This window comes from Gymnoscopelus microlampas (genome assembly GCF_963454915.1).
Source record: "Gymnoscopelus microlampas genome assembly, chromosome: 15".
Taxonomy (NCBI): Eukaryota; Metazoa; Chordata; class Actinopteri; order Myctophiformes; family Myctophidae; genus Gymnoscopelus; species Gymnoscopelus microlampas.
The window spans coordinates 41,059,372-41,078,225 of NC_139952.1; the positions used below are offsets into that span (position 1 = coordinate 41,059,372).

Consider the following 18,854-nt stretch of genomic DNA (forward strand, 5'->3'; position numbering starts at 1 on the left):
TGCGCACATGATCTGGCAACCCGGGAGGCGACATTGTTTGACACATAAACGCTAATAAGAAGCTGAGATTTGATGAAATTGAAACACGGGCTTCACAGTTAAGTTCAGATGGTAATGGTCAATGGCTGTGTGCAAAATCAGAGCAATTGCTCCAGCCAGTGAGGAGAACCGGGTAGTGACACCACTACAGACAAACAGACGGACAAACAGAGGTTACTAGAATTATAGTAGGATATTCACATACTGTACAGTCCTACAGATTTTGATTTGTGGATGTAATATGCTATTTGGAACTTTCTTAACATACCGTAAATCAAAATGTCGATATCGTTACTAATGTAAACAAACAGCCTCAAAATACAGTTTAAGTGTAATGGATTTGTCTTCAGTATTGTGGTAAACCTACAGTATGAAGAGCTGAGTCAATCAACTACTAGAGCAGTGGTTCCCAACCTTTTATAGATCAGGTCCCACTTGAAAATGTTGATAGTGATAGCCCACCCATCTGACCACTAAGTGTTCAGTGCTCAGATGGGTGGGCCGTGTGTAGTGGTGTAAAGTAACTAAGTACATCTACTCAAGTATTCTACTTAAGTACAAAATTTAAGTGCGCAAAACAAATGCGTTTTCTGGGCGGATTCTGTTTATTTGGGGTTTTTGGTTACTTTATTTCGGTTAGGGTTAGGGTTAGGTTTTTTAATTCGTATGTTTGCCTGATTTTACTGATTTATTATAACAAAAATTACTAAATAATGCTGCGCACATATATTATATATAATTTGCACAATTCACAGAATTTCCCAGCATAACATTTGGGAAGGCTTAGCCTACCCTAGCCTTCATTACCCGCCGCCTATGGACCAGAGCTAGGTGTCCTCTAGCTCTGGTCCATAGCGTTAGGAGTTCTCATAACGCTATGGACCAGAGCTAGGTGTCCTCTAGCTCTGGTCCATAGCGTTAGGAGTTCTCATAACGCTATGGACCAGAGCTAGGTGTCCTCCATCTTCCTCTGTCCATCACTGCAGGGTTCCCTGGGTTCTCTGGCAGATGCTCTTCAGATGGTTGGTGCACCTGGATGTGTACCAGCTCCTCTGGTAGCTCCTGGGGGACAGACGGCCACACATCTCCTTATTTCTTTCCTCATTTGGGACATGGTACCAAAACCTGCAAAAGGAGAATGATGAAGGATGTCTATAGTCCGGCGATTCCCAACCTCCCACAGGTGAGCCACAAGGGTATTGCATAACTGTCAAAACACTAAGAAGATAATATCATCAATATTAAAAGATTACTGTGAAAAAAACAATGATGGTATTTTTAGCCGCATGCTGAAAGCTGGCGGCTCTACAGACAGACTAAGACCTAGTCCGACACCCAAGCGACACCCAAGCGACACCTGAGTGACACCTAAGTGTCATTGGCTGTCCTGGCTGTCCTTCACTCCTTTAAGCCAATGGCGACACGAATGGGGAGACGGTCCGCCCCCCCGCAGTAACCCTGCTCCGCTGCCTCCCCTCATTCACAGACAGTGCAACTTTTACTGCAGCCTCAGGCAGGAGGGTTAGCCTAAATGCTAGCGTGCTTCATTAGACCTAGTTTGGCTATTAAGTTATTATTTGGCCATGTTCACACTGACTTCAATCTTAGCTATTGTTGGGAAGACCCGTGTGGTGTCACAAAATGTTGCCACCACTTATATAAAAAACATTAGAGCGTTTAGCGTCGCAGATTCTGTGACACTAAATGTTGCCAGGTTTGGCGAGAGAAACAAGCAATCCAAAAAACAAGTAATCAGGTCTATGAAAAGATTGGGGCAAAAAAAGCCTGCCGCATGCGGCTTTATTATGACTTTGGTAATTTCTTGTTTTCTTGAAAACCTGATAAATTGGAACTTAAAGCATACTAGTAAGTTCTATCGATCCAAGCCAGAACACGATTTGATTGATTGATTGATCATTAAAATAATTGTGCACTGAAAATGCACACGGCCCAATCTGACCACTTAACACGGCGGCAGTAATGGCTTTTGAGATTTTCAAGTGGGCCCTGATACAAAAGTTTGTGAACCACATGCCACCCTGTGTTAAGTGTTTCCATCAGTGATCTTAACATTGTGCTTGCAGTTCTTTCCTTACTGTGGGCTCTTGTCTAGTTAGTCCATGAGCCAGAGCCCCAAAATTAAGCAATGATTATCGAAAGAGTGGGCAAAACCATACCTATATTAAATTGTTTATAGGGTCAATATAAGTAAATAAATGTATGATAACCTTTCCACAGGAGCAGCTTTTTCATATTTATCACACATTTTATTGTTTTCCCCATACGTACGTATGAAAGGTGAAAAAATAACAACATTAAAAAAAGAGTTATCATAATGATTTATTTATCGTATTACAAGTTTTCTGAAATTGTATACTTAAATATGCAAATTAGGCATTTAGTCCATGAGCCAGAGCCCCAAAATTGAGCCAGATATTGAATATTCCCTCGTTAAAAACCTTTGACTCCAACATCTTAACAAAATTAAATAAGAATGTTGAGTCTGGCTTTGTCCAGCGTTGATTCTGGAAAGTTATGCAAATTCGGGCATATTTTCCTAATGCTTAATTTGCATATTTACATATAAAATTTCAGGATGTAAGTAATCAACTGTGGAAGTTGCATTATGATAACTATTTTTTTAATTTTGTCATTGTGTAAATGCATAATAAGAAGGGACAACGCAACGGCACTTTGTCATTTTCTGTTCTGATCACTGTCATGTAAACATGGCCTTATATTGACCCTATAAACATTATGTATGGTTTGGTATGGTTTTGCCCACTCTTTCGATAATGAAATCTTGTCTGGCTCATGGACTAAGTCTTGTCTCTCTCACTGCCAGGTCCCATCAGGAATGCTGCTCCTCAGGCACAGCCAGTGGGTGGAACGTCTAGTGACGTGAGGTTAAGCGCTGCCTGGAGCCTGCCTGGCCTGACAGACAGGCCAGGCAGGCCAATCAGACGGCAGGCCACCGGGGATTGTCCCGCCCCTCCCGGCGGCCAGTGTCAGTGAGGAACTGACATTAATACTTTCACTTGTGTTCACGCTGGTTAGTTGTATAGGAGTCAGTAATGTGTGAGGATTTGTATGAATTAGTTTTTCAAGTCTAAAGCGTATGCCAAGCAGTGAAAGGTAAGAGATTCTCTTAACATTTATCAACCTTTAATGATGAAGAAATGTGTCTGCAGAACCACTGTAGGTTTCAGGCTTTGTGAGCAGGAAACAACAGTCTGTATGAACTGTTGGTTACTTGTGACCAGTGGTGGAAAAAGTACTAAAATGTTTTACTTAAGTAAAAGTGTCAATACTGCAGTGTAGAAATACTCTGTTACAAGTAAAAAGTCTGGTTATCAAAATTTACTTGAGTAAAAGTACAAAAGTATTGGCATCAAAATATACTTAAAGTACCAAAAGTAAAAGTACTCATTGTGCTTAATGTCCGATTTTACAAGCTCAAAATATATGAAAATCTATTGAAAATAGTAGATCTACAAGCTCACAATGCGTCGCAAGCTTGTAGATCGGCTATTCAAATGCCCAAAATATATATATATATATAGGGCTGAATTTGTTAATGTATGTTTTGTGATATTAATTTAAATCTGCAAAGTAACAAGTAACTAAAGCTGTTAAGTAATTCTAGTGGATTAAATACCTCAAAACTGTACTTAAGTACTGTACTTGAGTAAATGCACTTAAGTTACTTTACACCACTGCTTGTAACCAAATGCAAAGAAAGTAATCTCCATTCTCATGAAGAAGATTGCAGCTCACAAATCACAAACTATGTACAGATAAATGTGATGAATGTTAGGTGTGTTATTTCTCTTCTATACAGGAGACATGGCAGAGGCCGGAGGTCAAGGTAGGTCACAACACAGTTTATTGTTTTTTTCCTGATAGATGAACCATCATATAGTGATATGAGGAGGAGGGAGATATGTGGTTCACACGTCAAGCAATAATACATAAACATTATCATTCACAGACAGACAAGCCAGACCTTTGCTTACATTTACATTACTAAATATTTACTTTTTAAAATTCAGGGCAGGGGGTTCACGTGAGCACGCTGTGCAGCCCAAATAATGGGCGTATGGCGAGATCACCGCACCTTTCGGCATTTATCAATATATCCTGACGTGGGCTTCATCCTACCGTAGGCTGAAATCTCACGTCTGGTCGGGAGCAGTTGTTGACTTTGGCTGCGCCCGTTTATTCCATTCTAGACCTGCGGAGCAACATTGTCTGACAGGCATCTAGACACTTAATCCACTCCTAAAAGTATATCTACACTAATAAATAATCCCTGTGAAAATATAACATTTTATAAGTAATTTAAATAAACTGCTTTAACAGCCATTCAGATAAGATTGTAGATCTGGCTGCATTGAAAATAGCAAATCTACAAGCTCACAAGACAGCGTCGCATCGCGACGCGTTGTGAGCTTGTAGATCTGCTATTTTCAAAATATACGAGCGCTTTTGTGTCGGGAGTCGACCATCTTTTCATGGACAGTGAGGTCTACAAACTTACAGTAGCTTGTCCTATGGTATGGAGTTATGTCATAGACATAGAGAGTTATATAGGCTACAACATGGCTGGGTTAAGGATATAAACCTGACGCTCCAATCTATTATGACGTGGGTGGTGGCACGGGATCACTGCAGTCTGCAGGCCGCCCGAGTCTCATGGGGAATATAGCCTACATGACTGCTTTAGTGTAACTTCAACGCGCACTGCTCGGTATGGGGTAAATAAATATACAAACGTATTCCATTCATGGCGATGTGATTGGTATCATAATATGTCATTCATGTAGGCTACAAGCCTACGTGACGGACAAAGATTGTACCGTAACGGATTATGAAAGACACAGTTGGGCGCGTGTGTTTGTGTGTGTGTGAGAGAGAGAGAGAGAGAGAGAGAGAGAGAGATGTGCGTGCGTGTGACTTGACAGGCAGCGAGGCGAGGTGAGCCAGTGAAACTCTTTCTTTGGTCGTATTCTGGTTCTTCATGTCGTAAAATCGGGGTTTTTCGAGAATATTTAAGGGCGTGTTATTTAAATGACGCTCTTTTTCAGACGTGAGATTTATCAAGGCTGGGACCAAATGTACGCTCGGATCAGCTGTGTAGGATTCGTTGATAAATGTGACTTCGACGTTCGCCGAATATATGGAAAAATATACGCCGGTTTATAAATGAGGGCCAATGCATATGAAAAATATGCTTTGGGTCAGTGGATTAAAGATGCTATTTGGCGTGTGTGTGTGTGTGTGTGTGTGTGTGTGTGTGTGTGTGTGTGTGTGTGTGTGTGTGTGTGTGTGTGTGTGTGTGTGTGTGTGTGTGTGTGTGTGTGTGTGTGTGTGTGTGTGTGTGTGTGTGTGTGTGCCTGCACACTCAACATTTTCATCCTCTATGTGTACTCAGCCAATAATTAATTGCTGTAATTGGAGGTCATGTCATATAGTATCAAATCCCTTTGAAAGTTTTGGCAGAAAATGTGTAAAATATATCCACTTTTCCAAAACATTCCCTGTATGTGACAGGATGTCATTCATAGTAACAGGTTAAAAACAGTTAAAAACAAACAGCATACAAGGCTGTAATACCACAGAAGATGTTCATTGTTGTTTCTTATTTATCAGTCTTATAGCCTGGGGGAGGAAAGTGTTCTTCAGTCTGCTTGTGCCAGCTTTGAGGCTTGTGTCTGTATTTAGGCCAGGTGTCAGATAAAAAGGCAGAAATCAAAGAGAGGTCAAATATAATAAATAAGAAAACACTGTGTTAACCCATTAAGACCGGGAACGCATCTGTGTAACAACTTTATCCATATTTCATACTTTGGCTATTAAAAAATGTGCAGATATACAAGTTCATAGCACGGCTATGAGCTTGTATATCTGCTATTTTTGAAAAAAAAAAGAAAAATCTTTGCTTCCATGGGGGGTTCCTGGAACGACATATTTTGAAATGGGGGTCTGCGGCCAAATACAGTACATGTCATTTTGGGGGTCCTTGACATGAAAAGGTTTGAGAACCACTGATTAGAGCAACATATGCTTTTTTCAACATTTTTTTTCCCCTAAAAAAATGCAGATCTACAAGCTCATAGCGTGGCACTCGGTGCCGCGCTCTGAGCTTGTAGATCTGCTATTTTTTGTGTGTGTGTGTGTGTGTGTGTGTGTGTGTGTGTGTGTGTGTGTGTGTGTGTGTGTGTGTGTGTGTGTGTGTGTGTGTGTGTGTGTGTGTGTGTGTGTGTGTGTGTGTGTGTGTGTGTGTGTGTGTGTGTGTGTTGTGTGCGTGTGTGTGTGTAATTCAGTCTTCACTAACTGTGTCTTTTCTTCACTCCAGGTGTCTTTAAACTCGTCACTGAAGGCTGTGCTCGGGGTTGGGGAGGTGATAATGTCACCCTCCCCTGTCACCTCTCTCAGACCAGCGTGTCTTCCATGACAATCAGGTGGTTTAAGGAGTCAGAGTGTATTTACCTTTATAAGAATGGTCAGGTGATAGAGGGGAGGGGCTACGAGGGCAGATTGACCCTGAACATCCAGGATCTGCAGAAAGGCAATGTGTCTCTGATACTGAGAGACTACAGACGTACAGATGATGGAGTTTACATCTGTCAGGTCAAACATGGAGAACAGGAGGAGGAGATTGCTGTGGGATTAACATGTAAGTGATTTCCTATCACTGTGCATTATCATTAACCTTAATATTGTACTGTAGATATCAGGTGGAAACCTTGTATGTCCAAAACTGTTACTTTTCAGGGGAAAAAAAGAACATGACTGTGTTCTAAAGGATCTAATGTAGTTATTATTTAGTCATAAGCTATTGTTAATATTCTTCATCAAATATTTATAAAACCCCAAACTTAGACACTTTCCAAATGTTTTAAACTAGCAAGAATAGCTGATCTGCAAGCTCACAACACGTCACGGCGTGACACGTTGTGAGCTTGTAGATCGGCTATTTTTGCAATTGTTGTGTGACATTGTAGTATGATGCAGTAAGGCATTCAGTTACGAAATAACAAACAAACATAAAAGTTAAAATATGGAGATACAAGGTTTCTGCCCGACAGCAACAATATGTATATATAATTATATAATCATGTTTATCTCTCCATGTATAAATTACACTGTGCTTTCATATAATGGCTATACATGTTTACTGTAATCTAAGTCTTCATTATTTTCCATATAGTATCAGTATCACCTGATGATGACTTCATTGATGACAGGTCATCCAATCATAATAAAGGATACATTAAAGCTGCACTCTGTAACTTTCATGTCTTACCCGAGATTCAAACCCAGGTCACCTGCACAAGGGCTGACATTTTTACCACAGAGCTAATAGAGCAAGAGAAATAGAATTTTGACCTTCATGCAGTACCACTTGTCTACCAGTAGGTCAGACCTTACCATTTCTCAACAGAAGAGCAGGGAGACCAAATACAACCACCACCATTGTGTTTTATAACCATCAGTTATATTGTATTAACATACTCTACCATACAGATTGGTCAAAATAACATTTTATTCACCAATAAAGTTACATAGTGTAGCTTACAGGTCTACATGGCAGAACATAGATTCAGCTCAGAATGTAACCATGTATCCTACAATAATGTGATCATGTTAATCTCTCATGTATGTTTGTATGACACTGTGCTATAGGATCTTCCAGACCCAGTTAAATGGTAGTTAGGCTCACAAATGATCATCAAATAAAACATATTCTAATTATTGTATCCACAAACTATAAATAAAGTGTTAAAGACAAATGCATACACACAACCTCAGGAACAAGAACACATATTTTCTTGGACTCATTACGTCCCACTCACATCACTCTGTGTGTCAGAGCAGTTTCTGATGTGGTCTGACATGTGATTACATTCCAATCATCACAATCCATCCTATGTGTTTACATATTACACTAACATGTGCTCTCCCTTAACCCATTAAGACCGGGAACGCATTTGTGTCACTTTCAGATTTCTTTGGCTATTCAAAAATAGCAGATATACAAGTTACAAGCTCATTAAAAAATGGCAGATACAAGCTAGCTGCAAGCTACAGTAGATACAAGCTCATAGCGTGGCACAGAGTGCCGCGCTATGAGCTTGTATATCTGCCATTTTTTAATATATAAATATATTTATTTATTTTTTGTGAAAATTTGTGCAAATCTTTGAATAAATGTCTTCAAAGCAAACATTTTTATCTCAAATCTTTGAAGGTATGTTGCTATAATATCAGTGGTTCCCAAACTTTTTCATGTCCAGGACAACCCAAAATTATATGTATTTGGCCGTGGACCCTCACCTCAAAATATTTTCTTCCAGGGACCCCCAGAAGTTGTAAGAGAGTTGAAAATGTTCACTTAAAAACAAAACATATTTAAAGATTTGCACAAATGTTCACAATTTAAAAAAAAATGGCAGATCTACAAGCTCATAGCGCGGCACTCGGTGCCGCGCTATGAGCTTTTATATCTGCTATTTTTGAATAGCCAAAATAATCTTAAAATGACAGAGATGCGTTCCCGGTCTTAAAGGGTTAATATATACAGATACAGAATGCATGTTAATACCAGATATAAATGATGGCATACTGAGGAAGATTAAATGAATGAATCTGAAGATTATTATGGAGGATAAAGTTGATTCCTGAGTAGTGTGGAGGTGAACGTTTTGTGCAAACATTAAAAATATGACAAGTTGGTGCCGACAAGGCTGGTTAATAATAAATGGCATGGACTGCAGAAACAGTTGACATGAATAGCAAATAATCTTGACATCATCAAATGTTTCACTCTTAATATATACTATAGTGTAGAATTGTATCTCTAAGCTGACATTTAGTCACTTCACAAATTAAATTAGAATGTTGTAATTAGAATGCTGAATCATTATGATTAATGAAGCAAGCTATTAATTTGTACAATAATTGATATAGTCGATTAATTTAACCCATTCTATTATTGCATTCCATATTTCAGGTTCCTTGACAATTTGCTAATTATTAGTAATCTTTCTGTTTGTGAAGTATCAGTTTTCTAACCATTCCAACCATGTGTTTTCTCTTTACATGAATGATGAATGTGAACGTGAACTAGGGGGATGTGAGTATTAAATCAATTCTACTTCATGGCCTCCAATATGTTTTCAGATTGACATCAAGTTTTCACCATAGCAGAATACAAACTAAAGGAGTCTTAACCAATGAAACCCTCTATACTTAGTGAAACAGACCTGAGTTAACTCTGTACTTGGACCACTTTTCCCCTCTATACCAAATATCTTCATTAAAAATAGCCGATGTACAAACTCACAGACTCATTAATGTAGTTATTATTTAGTCACAAGCTGTGGTTAATACTCTTCTTCAAATATTTATGAAACCCCAAACTTAACCACTTTTTAAAGAAAAAATTTCACTAGCAAAAATAGCTGATCTGCAAGCTCACAATGAGTCATGGTGCGACGCGCTTTGAGCTTGTAGATCGGCTATTTTTGCAATTGTTGTGTGACATTGTAGTATGATGCAGTAAGGCATTCAGTTACAAAATAACAAACAAACATAAAAGTTAAAATATGGAGATACAAGGTTTCTGCCCGACAGCAACAATATGTATATATAATTATGTAATCATGTTTATCTCTCCATGTATAAATTACACTGTGCTTTCATATAATGTCTATAAGTGTTTACTGTAATCTAAGTCTTCATTATTTTCCATATAGTCACTTTCTGATAGCTTATTGGTCTTTCTGATTTGATTTGAGGCATTTTGATCATAAACATAATGATCACAGTGTGATTTGGCTCCAGTTCACACCTGATGATGACTTCATTGATGACAAGTCATCCAATCATATTAAAGGATACATTAAAGCTGCACTCTGTAACTTTCATGTCTTATCCGAGATTCAAACCCAGGTCACCTGTACAAGTGCTGACATTTTTACCACAGAGCTAATAGAGCATGTCTTCTTACACAGGAGAGAGATTGAATTTTGACCTTCATGCAGTACCACATGTCTACCAGTAAGTCAGACCTTAACCATTTCTCAACAGAAGAGCAGGGAGACCAAATACAACCACCACCATTGTGTTTATAACCACCAGTTATATTGTATTAACATACTCTACCATACAGATTGGTCAAAATAACAATTTATTCACCATGAAAGTTACATAGTGTAGCTTACAGGTCTACGTGGCAGAACATAGATTCAGCTCAGAATGTAACCATGTATCCTACAATAATGTGATCATGTTAATCTCTCATGTATGTTTGTATGACACTGTGCTATAGGATCTTCCAGACCCAGTTAAATGGTAGTTAGGCTCACACATGATCATTAAATAAAACATATTATAATTATTGTATCCACAAACTATAAATAAAGTGTTAAAGACAAATGCATACACACAACCTCAGGAACAACAACACATATTTTCTTGGACTCATTACGTCCCACTCACATCACTCTGTGTGTCAGAGCAGTTTCTGATGTGGTCTGACATGTGATTACATTCCAATCATCACAATCCATCCTATGTGTTTACATATTACACTAACATGTGCTCTCCCTTAACCCATTAAGACCGGGAACTTATTTGTGTCACTTTCAGATTTCTATTCAAAAATAGCAGATGTACAAGTTCATAGCGCGGCACCGAGTGCCGCGCTATGAACTTGTAGATTTGCCATTTTTTTATATATATATATTTATTTATTTTTCGTGAAAATTTCTGCAAATCTTTCAATATATAGGTTTTTTAAAGCAAACATTTATGTCAAGGACCACCCAAAATGATATGTATTTGGCCATGGACCCCCACCTCGAAATATTTTGTTCCAGGGACCCCTAGAAGTTGTAACGGAGTTAAAAATGTTTGCTTAAAAAGAATACATATTCAAATATTTGCACAAATGTTCACGTTTTTTCAAAACATGCAGATCTACAAGCTCATAGCGCGGCACTCGGTGCCGCCCTATGAGCTTGTATATCTGCCAAAACAACCTTAAAATGACAGAGATTGGTTCCCGGTCTTAAAGGGTTAACATGTACAGATACAGAATTCATGTTAATACCAGATATAAATGATGGCATAATGAGGAAGATTAAATGAATGAATCAGAAGATTATTATGGAGGATAAAGTTGATTCCTGAGTAGTGTGGAGGTGAACGTTTTGTGCAAACATTAAAAATATGACAAGTTGGTGCCCACAAGGTTGGTTAATAATAAATGGCCAGAACTGCAGAAACAGATGACACGAATAGCAAATCATCTTGACATCAGACAATAGATTGATTCAAGTACTGAACACTTTTTTTTTTACTATAAAACTGATCATTTTACTATAAACCAATCTGTCATAGCAGATGAAATGTTTCACTCTTAATATATACTATAGTGTAGAATTGAATCTCTAAGCTGACATTTAGTCACTTCACAAATGAAATTAGAATGTTGTAATTAGAATGCTGAATCATTATGATTAATGAAGCAAGCTATTACTTTGTAAAATAATTGAGATAGTTGATTAATTTAACCCATTCTATTTTTGCATTTCATATTCCAGGTTCCTTAACAATTTGCTAATTATTAGTAATCTTTCTGTTTGTGAAGTATCCGTTTTCTAACAATTCCAACCATGTGTTTTCTCTTTTCATGAATGATGAATGTGAACGTGAACTAGCTGGATGTGAGTATTAAATCAATTCTACTTCATGGCCTCCAATATGTTTTCAGATTGACATCAAGTTTTCACCATAGCAGAATACAAACTGAAGGAGTCTTAACCAATGAAACCCTCTATACTTAGTGAACCAGACCTGAGTTAACTCTGTACTTGGACCACTTATCTTCTCTATACCAAATATCTTCATTAAAAGTAGCCGATGCACAAACTCACATCATTAATTATCATTAACCGTGATATTGTAGATGTCAGGTGGAAACCTTGTACTGTATGTCCAAAACTGTTACTTTTCAGGAAATGGGAAAAAACTAACATGACTGTGTTCTAAAGGATCTAATGTAGTTATTATTTAGTCACAAGCTATAATTAATTAGTTAATAAGTTAATTATAATTAATTAGTCACAAGCTATTGTTAATACTCTTCATCAAATATAAAACCCCAAACTTGACCACATAGCAAAAATAGTCGATCTGCAAGCGTGTCACGGTGCGACGGGTTGTGAGCTTGTAGATCGGCTATTTTTGCAATTGTTGTGTGACATTGTAGTATGATGCAGTAAGGCATTCTTACGAAATAACAAACATAAAAGTTAAAATACGGAGATACAAGGTTTCTGCCCGACAGCAACGATATGTATATATAATTATGTAATCATGTTTATTTCTCCATGTATAAATTACACTGTGCTTTCATATAACGGCCATAAGTGTTAACTTTAAAAGTATCAATTCTGCAAAGTAGAAATACTCTGTTACAAATAAAAGTCCGGAATTCAAAATCTACCTGAGTAAAAGTACAAAAGTATTGGTATTGAAATGTACTTAAAGTACCAAAAGTAAAAGTACTCAATATGTAAAGTACTCATTATGCAGAATGTATTTGGCTGTGGACCCCCATCTCAAAATATTTTGTCCCAGGGACCCCCAGAAGTTGTAACAGAGTTAAAAATGTTTGCTTAAAGAAAAATACATATTCAAGGATTTGCACAAATGTTCACAAGTTTTTTTTTAAATAGTAGATCTACAAGCTCATAGCGCAGGACTCGGTGCCACGCTATGAGCTTGTATATCTGCTATTTTTGAATAGCCAAAACAATCTTAAAATGACAGAGATGCTTTCCCGGTCTTAAAGGGTTAACATATACAAAAACAAGAATGCATGTTAATACCAGATATAGACCAATTAATTGTTTACTAACATTGAGACTGGATGCGCAGGTGATTGTTTCACGCAATCAATTTCCAACCTGTTGTTTCGGGGTGCGCTAGTTTCAGCACACCCCAACCCCCTCTTGTGTGTTGGCTAGTGTGGCATGTCCCTGGCGAGACCTGATAGAATGGGTTTCATTTAGCGCATACTGGTTGCACGCATACTGGTTCTTATCAGTGTGACGTCGTCTGTTAAGGGGTCTATAAATGATGGCATACTGAGGAAGATTAAATGAATGAATCAGAAGATTATTTTGGAGGATAAACTTGATTCCTGAGTAGTGTGGAGGTGAACGTTTTGTGCAAACATTAAAAATATGACAAGTTGGTGCCCACAAGGCTGGTTAATAATAAATGGCATGGACTGCAGAAACAGTTGACATGAATAGCAAAAACTCTTGACATCAGACAATAGATTTATTCAAGTACTGAACACTTTAATTTTTTGTATGAAACTGATCAATTTACTATAAACCAATCTATCATAACAGATGAAAATGTTTCACTCTTAATATATACTATAGTGTAGAATGGTATCTCTAAGCTGACATGTAGTCACTTCACAAATGAAATTAGAATGTTGTAATTAGAATGCTGAATCATTATGATTAATGAAGCAAGATATTACTTTGTAAAATAATTGAGATAGTCGATTAATTTAACCCATTCTATTATTGCATTCCATATTTCAGGTTCCTTAACAATTTGCTAATTATTAGTAATCTTTCTGTTTGTGAAGTGTCAGTTTTCTAACCATTCCAACCATGTGTTTTCTCTTTTCATGAATGATGAATGTGAACGTGAATTAGCGCGATGTGAGTATTAAATCAATTCTACTTCATGGCCTCCAATATGTTTTCAGATTGACATCAAGTTTTCACCATAGCAGAATACAAACTGAAGGAGTCTTAACCAATGAAACCCTCTATACTTAGTGAAACAGACCTGAGTTAACTCTGTACTTGGACCACTTTTCTCCTCTATACCAAATATTTTCATTGAAAATAGTCGATGTACAACCTCACCGATTAATTTATTTAATAATTTAATTTATTATTACAGGTTATTTAATGATTTATAAGAAAACACTCGGTCATCTTTGCGTATAAAATATCAGTTTTCTAAACAAATGTGTTTTTCTTTTTCTTTTCATGCATTATGAATATGAAGTGACTGGTGAGTATCAAACATTATTCTACTTCATGTTCTCTGATGTGTTTTCAGATTAATATCACGTTCTCACAGAAATAGAACACAAATTGAATGGATCTAAAAGTCTATTAGTAGTTCATTAGATAAATATTGTGAAAATAGCTGATCTACAAGTAGATCACTTACAACAAAGGTTATTTTATTAGTTTGTAATGATAATAATTAAAAGATGAGTGTAAAAATCAAAACGTTAACAATAATGATCTCACAATCAGAAGACTTTTTATCATCTTGACAGAGGATGGTTTTACTATACATACCGTAGAAAACAATTACTTTATTGATATTTTAAACCCTCTAAACTAGGTATGCCCTTTTCCCCCAGCCTACACTCATCTCTTTGCAAAAATAGCTGATCTACAAGCTCACAACGCATCGTGATGCGTTGTGAGCTTGTAGATCAGCTCTTTTTCACAAACTTTCCCCTCAGAATAGGGATGCTGGGGTTCAAGTGGTTAAGCTGACATTTAATCACTTCACATATTTGATCTACATGTTGTGTCTATGTGTTAATGTGTTGAAGAGTTGACCTGTTTGTAAATGTTACAGATAAACACTATCTAAAGATGAACAGAAACAGTAGCAGACCTTACTGCATACCATCTACTGTACAACAGTGGTTCTCAACCTTTTCAGGTCAAGACCCCACAAAATAGTCATATTTGAGCTGGGGACCCCCCCAAAATAATCATATTTGAGCTGGGGACCCCCCAAAATAATCATATTTGAACTGGGGACCCCTCAAATAATCATATTTGAATTGGGGACCCCCCAAATAATCATATTTGAATTGGGGACCCCCCACCCTGACAAGCTCTTGGAATTGTGGGAGTTGAGGCATTCAATTTTAATTGACTCGGTTCCACAGGTAAATATTGTGAAAATAGCTGATCTACAAGCTCACAATGCCTTGCGTTGTGAGCATGTAGATCGGCTATTTCTACAATGTTTGCATCGTTCTTTGGTAATATTTGACCATTTGGCCTTTATGTTTAATAGAATAGTTTGTTGATTACTTTTCACACAGTAGCCTAATGTTCTTTTTTTCCCTTTTCATTTTAGAGGTATTAAAAAGGTCTTAAAAGTCCTTAAATTGTCACTTTAGAAATGTGAAGATACCCTGTATACTCTTATACTGTATGTTGGTTTGTTTACTGTTGAGTGAGAAGACAATGTTGCACATTAAGCTAATCATCTGGGGAACCCCCAAAATAATATGGGGACCCACCTGGGGGTCCTGACCCACAGGTTGAGAACCACTGCAGTACAAAATAGTGTCATTTAAGTTAACAGCCAAACTGATTCATATTATTGACAGAATATCATACACAATTATGAGATAGCAGATTGAGATAGCTTGTCGATCAGCTATTTTCAGCGAAAGCTTTCCCCTCAGAAAACAGAAAAGACACTAGTATAGAGCCCTGAGAGACCCCGGTCAACCATATAGGGTTAAAATAGTTAAACAATGGAAATAATAATAATAATAATCTGTCATCTTATCATCAGCAGAATACAAACTGAAGGAGTCTTAACCAATTAAACCCTCTATACTTAGTGAAACAGACCTTAGTTAACTCTGTACTTGGATCACTTTTCCCCTCTATACCAAATATCTTCATTAAAAATAGCTGATGTACAAACTCACAGACTCATTTATTTACTAATTACATTTCTTATTCCAGGTTATTTAACAACTTATAAGAAAACACTCTGTCATCTTTATGTATAAAATATCAGTTTTCTAAACAAATGTGTTTTTTTTTTTATGCATCATGAATATGAAGATTGGGGTGAGTATCAAACATATTCTACTTCATGTTCTCTGATGTGTTTTCATATTAATAAGTTCTCACGATAATAGAATACAAATTATTTTAAATGGATCTAATAAGTCTGCACAGTGAATGTCCATTGTATTTTACATTGCTTGATGTTTCAAGTCTAACATTTTAATACAAGGATGTTGTAATTTGCATATGAATACAAATATAAGTTGTTATTAAGGTCATGAGCTTCCCAAATCACCTCTTGTACTAATGTTTGCAGTTTTAACCAACCATAGAGTTTAAGTAGTTTAAACAATTAAATTAATAATAATAATCTGTCATCTTTATGTACAAAATATATTATTTTCTAAACAGCCATTGTATCTTATATTGTTTCAGGTCTAAAACATTTAAGGTCATGAGATTCCCAAATCACCTCTTGTAGCCTACTAATGTTTTTAGTTTAAATACAAAACCTACAAGACCTTTTCACATTATTATTTATTTAAACAGGTTTACGGGTTTTATTGAACAAAGGCTGGGGGGGAGAAGCAACCGGGGGCAAAGGGACCAGACAGAGACATAGTCAAAGGGGGAGCGTGGGTCAGAGTTCTGAGGGGGCAGTCTGCATGGTGCCTGGTCCAAGAGGGGTAAGGCTAGCCGTGGTCTGTGGGTCCGGTCCTGGTCCAAACAGTACAAAATAGTGTCATTTAAGTTAACAGCCAAGCTGATTTATATTATTGACAGATTATCATACACAATTATAAGATAGCAGATTCATTTATTTAATACTTCTATGTCATGTCTAGGTTATTTAACCACTTAAACCTCAGCATCCTTATCGTGGGGAAGGCTTTCACAGAAAATAGTTGATCGACAAGCTCACAACGTGTCGCATAAGGGTAAAATCCAGATACAGGCAGAGGTCATAAACAGGCAGAATTACAGGTTCCGAATAACAGGTTGAAGCGAGCTAGACTAGAGTTGAACTGGTCTGATCAGCAGGCAGAGAATAGTGGCATGAGTGATGCAATAAATACTGTGGCTACTCAGTGGAAACGTGTGTGTGTGTGTGTGTGTGTGTGTGTGTGTGTGTGTGTGTGTGAGTGTGTGTGTGTGTGTGTGTGTGTGTGTGTGTGTGTGTGTGTGTGTGTGTGTGTGTGTGTGTGTGTGTGTGTGTGTGTGTGTGTGTGTGGCCTGAACAACAGGAACCACAGAGAGTGTGGATTTTGAAGAAATGGGTATGAAAGAATTCAAAGTTAGAAGAAGAGAGGCTCATGCAGAAAAAAATGACTCCAATGGAGTAAGGGTGGGTTTAAGGGCTTTATTTTGGAGCACGAGCACTGTGAACAGTTGCACTGACTTCAGATGAATTGACCATTCCCCATTTTGCAGTGGCTCTGAGTTCTTAACCACTGCCTGTATTTGGTGTTTTGGGCATTCAATCACTGTACACTGTGTGGGAGGAGAGGTGCAGCAGGGGGTGTGGTTTACAAATCAGCAGCATCCAGCAATTGTGGTGTCAACAAGGTCAAAGATTTGTCCAACAAAACTGCATCATCATGACTCACACAGAATATTGAAGGCATATATCCATATAGGTTTCTCCTTCATAAAAGTTTTACTGATTAGTCAACTAGATAGATTATTACACAAACTGACAGTTTCTCTTTGGCTCATCGCCAGACATCACTAACCCCAAACTAATTTTATGTTATATCAGTTTGCTCTTGGGAGAAATGTCTAGGCCTCTTCTTCCATAACACTGTGTAAATGCACAATGCACTGTAATACAAAGTGATCATTTGATTGACCATGATTGAATCCACCTGCAACACACCCATAGACAATATTCAGCATAATCCAATCCATCTCACCACTGTACCAGATATGCACCCTTCTCTGGTCCTGACAATTTGGCACGAGCTGAATAACTGACTCAGATAGAGTATGATTGCATTTTAATAACATAGATTCTGATTGTTATACCAACCAGTGTATCAAATAACCTTCAGAATTAAGAGATATCTGGAGGGAATTCATTATTTAGCCTTGTAATAAGAGCAGTGCATTTCATGCGTTGCTTCAGAAACTATAGTATGATATAATTTGTCCTCTAATAGAATATGTAAACATCTCTCATAGGCTGAAACACCTGGTGTGACATTAGTGTTATGAAGAAATGTATCTGACCTGATACAAAGTTGACAAAGTCATCGTCTTAGAGTAGGAGTGTTTCAAAAGGCCAATGGGATCTGGATTGGTTAAATTGTCCTGCAAGAGAGAGTTCAAAGGTCACAGGCATGATCAGATATCACAACAGTCTTCTATGAAGTCGGTTGTTATCTAACAGAAAATGAAAGTCTGTGCAAGAAAAAAATAATCTCAACAACTCACCCAGTGTGAATAAACAGTGCTTTTTGGCCCCAAGGACCCCTTCGTATATTTTGAATACCTTCGCGGAGATACATGCTGCTGGCTGTGTCTTTAGTGTTGACTGTACTGTGGTACAAAGCCACAAGGAAACGAAACATCTGTTACAGTGGAGAGCAGATGATAACTTCTGTCTGGACAGTGTCTCTCTCTGAATGTTTGTGGAGATGACTGATTTATCCTTAGTTACACCTATAGCTCTGAGTACAATTAGACTCAGGCAGGTATGACTGCTTAAATCAGTCATTCCCCATCCTATAATTAGATGTAAATTAACATTATGGCACTTCTGTATTTATTTATTTAGTTGAGTTATGTTGAAGTCTCAGCCCAGGACCCATGGGAGGAGAGTGACATAATTATGCACACAAATCAGTAATTCAGCTTATATTTACATAATAGTAATGTATATAATACTATAATATAATAATATTTACAATAGGTATACAACGTCTGTTT

The 18,854-nt window shown here is 37.4% G+C and overlaps 2 protein-coding genes across 11 annotated transcripts in view; both read left to right on the forward strand.

Annotated features, from left to right (window-relative positions):
* The window catches only part of LOC311061213 (peroxisomal ATPase PEX1-like), a gene marked incomplete at its 5' end in the record, with an annotated part of 30,014 nt that extends 16,631 nt beyond the window's left edge, over window positions 1–13,383 (forward strand). Inside the window, 5 exons of the mRNA XM_084079767.1 lie at window positions 1,026–1,235; window positions 2,885–3,174; window positions 3,881–3,907; window positions 6,398–6,718; window positions 13,179–13,383. Coding sequence (XP_083935893.1) covers window positions 1,026–1,181 — 156 coding nt within the window. The 3' untranslated portion in view covers window positions 1,182–1,235; window positions 2,885–3,174; window positions 3,881–3,907; window positions 6,398–6,718; window positions 13,179–13,383. The remainder of the gene's footprint in view (window positions 1–1,025; window positions 1,236–2,884; window positions 3,175–3,880; window positions 3,908–6,397; window positions 6,719–13,178) is intronic.
* The window catches only part of LOC311062432 (uncharacterized protein), a 106,480-nt gene that overhangs the window by 80,476 nt on the left and 7,150 nt on the right, over window positions 1–18,854 (forward strand). The window lies entirely within an intron of this gene.